We start from the raw sequence: 2,669 nt of genomic DNA, 5'->3' as shown, positions 1-2,669 counted from the left end.
TCAGAGCTATCAGTTTGGCCCTCTGAGACAAGGTTCCCACAGGCAAAGCCACCGCCCAAACAGTCTCAGTCTCAGTTACCACTGCTGCCCCTGCATGCCTCTGCCCATCCTTCATGAAACCGCTACCGTCGGTGAACCAAGTAGCTTCTGCATTGGAGAGTGGCTGATCAGTCAGGTCGTTTCTGAGCCCATGTACCTGGTTCAGGATCTCCACGCAATCATGCAGGGGCGCATCCAAGTCGGGGTTGGGCAGCAGTGTGGCTGGGTTAAGGGCGGTGCTTGGGAGGAACCAAATTCTCAGAGGGTTAAGAAGTAAGCTCTGATAATGGGTTATTCGGGCATTGCTCAACCAGCAGTCCGGTGGCTGCTTAAGAACTCCCTCAATAGCATGAGGAGTGGTGATGTGCAGTTCTTGCCCTGATGTCAATTTATTTGCATCCTTGACTAGAAGGGCAGTAGCAGCTATAATCCGCAGACACAGTGGCCATCCTGCGGCTATTGGATCAAGTTTCTTAGACAAGTATGCCACTGGTCTATCCCAGGGTCCTAACGTTTGAGTTGGGACTCCTTTGGCTATTCCTTTCTTTTCATCTATGTAGAGGTGGAAAGGCTTGGTGACATCAGGGAGCCCCAAAGCCAGGGCCGTCAGGAAGGCTTGCTTAATTTCATTAAAGGCCCTTTCTCTTTCTTCTGTCCAAATGAAAGTCCCATTCCCTTTTGTGGCAAACCCTGAGATCCAGAGATGGCAAAACGCTGACAATCCCAGAAACTCTCTCACTGCTCTTTGGGAGTTGGGGACCAGCATCTTTAGCACTGTTTCTTTCCTGGCATCTGTGAGCCATCTTTGCCCTTCTTTTAGAATGTACCCTAGATAAATCACTTCTTGGCAACACATTTGTGCCTTCTTAGTGGATGCCCCATATCCTAGCCTGCCTAGAGTCACCAACAAATCCTTGGTCCCTTGCTGACATAGTAGAGCATCAGCAGCAGCTATCAAGATGTCATCTGCATATTGCAATAGGGTGAGCTGGGGGTGTTCCAGCCTGTACTCACACAGATCTTCATGAAGTGCCTCATTAAAGAGGGTGGGCGAGTTCTTGAATCCCTGAGGCAGGCGAGTCCAGGTCAGTTGTCCATTGAAACCGACCTCTGGATCTTGCCATTTGAAGGCAAAGAATGGCTGACTATCCTTGGCTAAGGGCAGGATAAAGAAGGTGTCCTTTAAATCTAGTATGGTATACCAGCTCCTGGAGGGCGGCAAGGAGCTCAGGAGGGTTTAGGGATTAGGCACCATGGGATGGATGTCCATGATGTGCTTATTTACTTCTCTCAGATCCTGTACTGGCCAGTAATTGTTTGAGTTTGGCTTCTTTACCAGGAGGAGAGGTGTATTCCATGCAGACCTGCAGGGTACTAGGATGCCCTGGTCTCTTAGTCTCCGGATGTGTGGGGTAATCCCTGATCTTGCTTCATGGGACATGGGATACTGCTTCACCCAAGCTCGAAGGGTTCCTGGTCTCAGCTCCACCCAGATGGGTGGTCGGTGGGCTGCCAGCCCCATCCCTCCGGTCTCAGCCCAGGCCAGGGGAAATTCCTGCAGCCAAGCAGAAATCTCCTCTGTTGGCTGCGGGTCCAGTTTTTGGTACAGTCGATATTCGTCTTCCAGTTGCAAGGTCAGTACCTGAATGGGGTGGCCTCCTTTATCTATTAAATGAACCCCATTCGGTGAAAAATGGATGTGGGCTCCAATTTTGGTAAGCAAGTCTCTACCTAAGAGTGGGTAGGGGCAATCTGGCATGACTAGGAAGGAGTGGGACACCCAGCCCATGCCTAAGTCCACTGTCCTTTGGGTGGTCCATGAATATTGGTTCATGCCAGTCGCTCCCTGTACCCAAGACCTTTGTTTGACAATTTCCCTAGGGTTTCTGTTAACACTGAATGTTGAGCGCCTGTGTCTACATGGAAACTCACAGGTGTCCCCTCCACTCTGAGAGTTACCCTGGGCTTGGGGAGGGCATCTGAACCCTGTCCCCACATTCACTCCATTCCCCAAGCTCCAGAACTTGCATTTTTTCATGGGCCGGTCCTGTCCAGCCAGTCTTTCTGGACATTCCTTCTTCCAATGGCCCATTTTCTTACAATAAGCACATTGGTTTCTCAACAGTTTCGGTCGCCCTTCTGGGCATTTCCTACCTTGTTCAGCTGATAGGTGTTGCAGCTGGCATTCCCTTTCACCCAGGGACCTGGTCGATGTAGCCAGGAGAATCTTGGCAAAGTCATGGGTTTGCCTGGCACTGGCAGCGGCAGCTGCCCGGACCGCCTTGTCCTCAGGACTCTTTTGGTGGTTGTAAACTTTTTCAGCCACTGCCAGAAGCTCTGGCAGGGTTTTATCTGCTAGTTTGTCCAATTTTTGTAATTTTCTCCTAATGTCAGGTGCTGACTGGTTCACGAATGCCAGGATCACTGCATTCATTGGAGTTCATTGGAGTATAAATATGGAACGCCTCAATAATTCTTTCTAGGAATTCTGTGGGTGAGTCTTCCCTCCGTTGCTGCACATCACTAATCTTGGCCAAATTGGTGGGACACCTTGCAGCTGCCCAGAAACCCCCCATTAGAGTCTGGCAATAAACCCGGAGCCTCTCCTTACCTTCAGCCACATTGAAGTC

At 50.4% G+C, this 2,669-nt stretch overlaps 1 protein-coding gene across 1 annotated transcript in view; it reads right to left on the bottom strand.

Moving 5' to 3' along the window:
• LOC115069324 overlaps positions 1 to 2,062 on the bottom strand; it is a 3,529-nt gene extending 1,467 nt beyond the window's left edge. Inside the window, 3 exon segments of the mRNA XM_029560713.1 lie at positions 127 to 278; positions 948 to 1,899; positions 1,902 to 2,062. Of these exon segments, the coding sequence (XP_029416573.1) occupies positions 127 to 278; positions 948 to 1,899; positions 1,902 to 2,037 (1,240 nt within the window). The 5' untranslated portion in view covers positions 2,038 to 2,062.
• Positions 2,063 to 2,669: the final 607 nt, after the last annotated feature.

The sequence above is a fragment of the Nannospalax galili genome, unplaced genomic scaffold (assembly GCF_000622305.1).
Source record: "Nannospalax galili isolate Female #2095 unplaced genomic scaffold, S.galili_v1.0 scaffold31, whole genome shotgun sequence".
NCBI classification, from domain to species: Eukaryota; Metazoa; Chordata; class Mammalia; order Rodentia; family Spalacidae; genus Nannospalax; species Nannospalax galili.
This window is presented reverse-complemented; position numbering and strand designations above follow the sequence as displayed.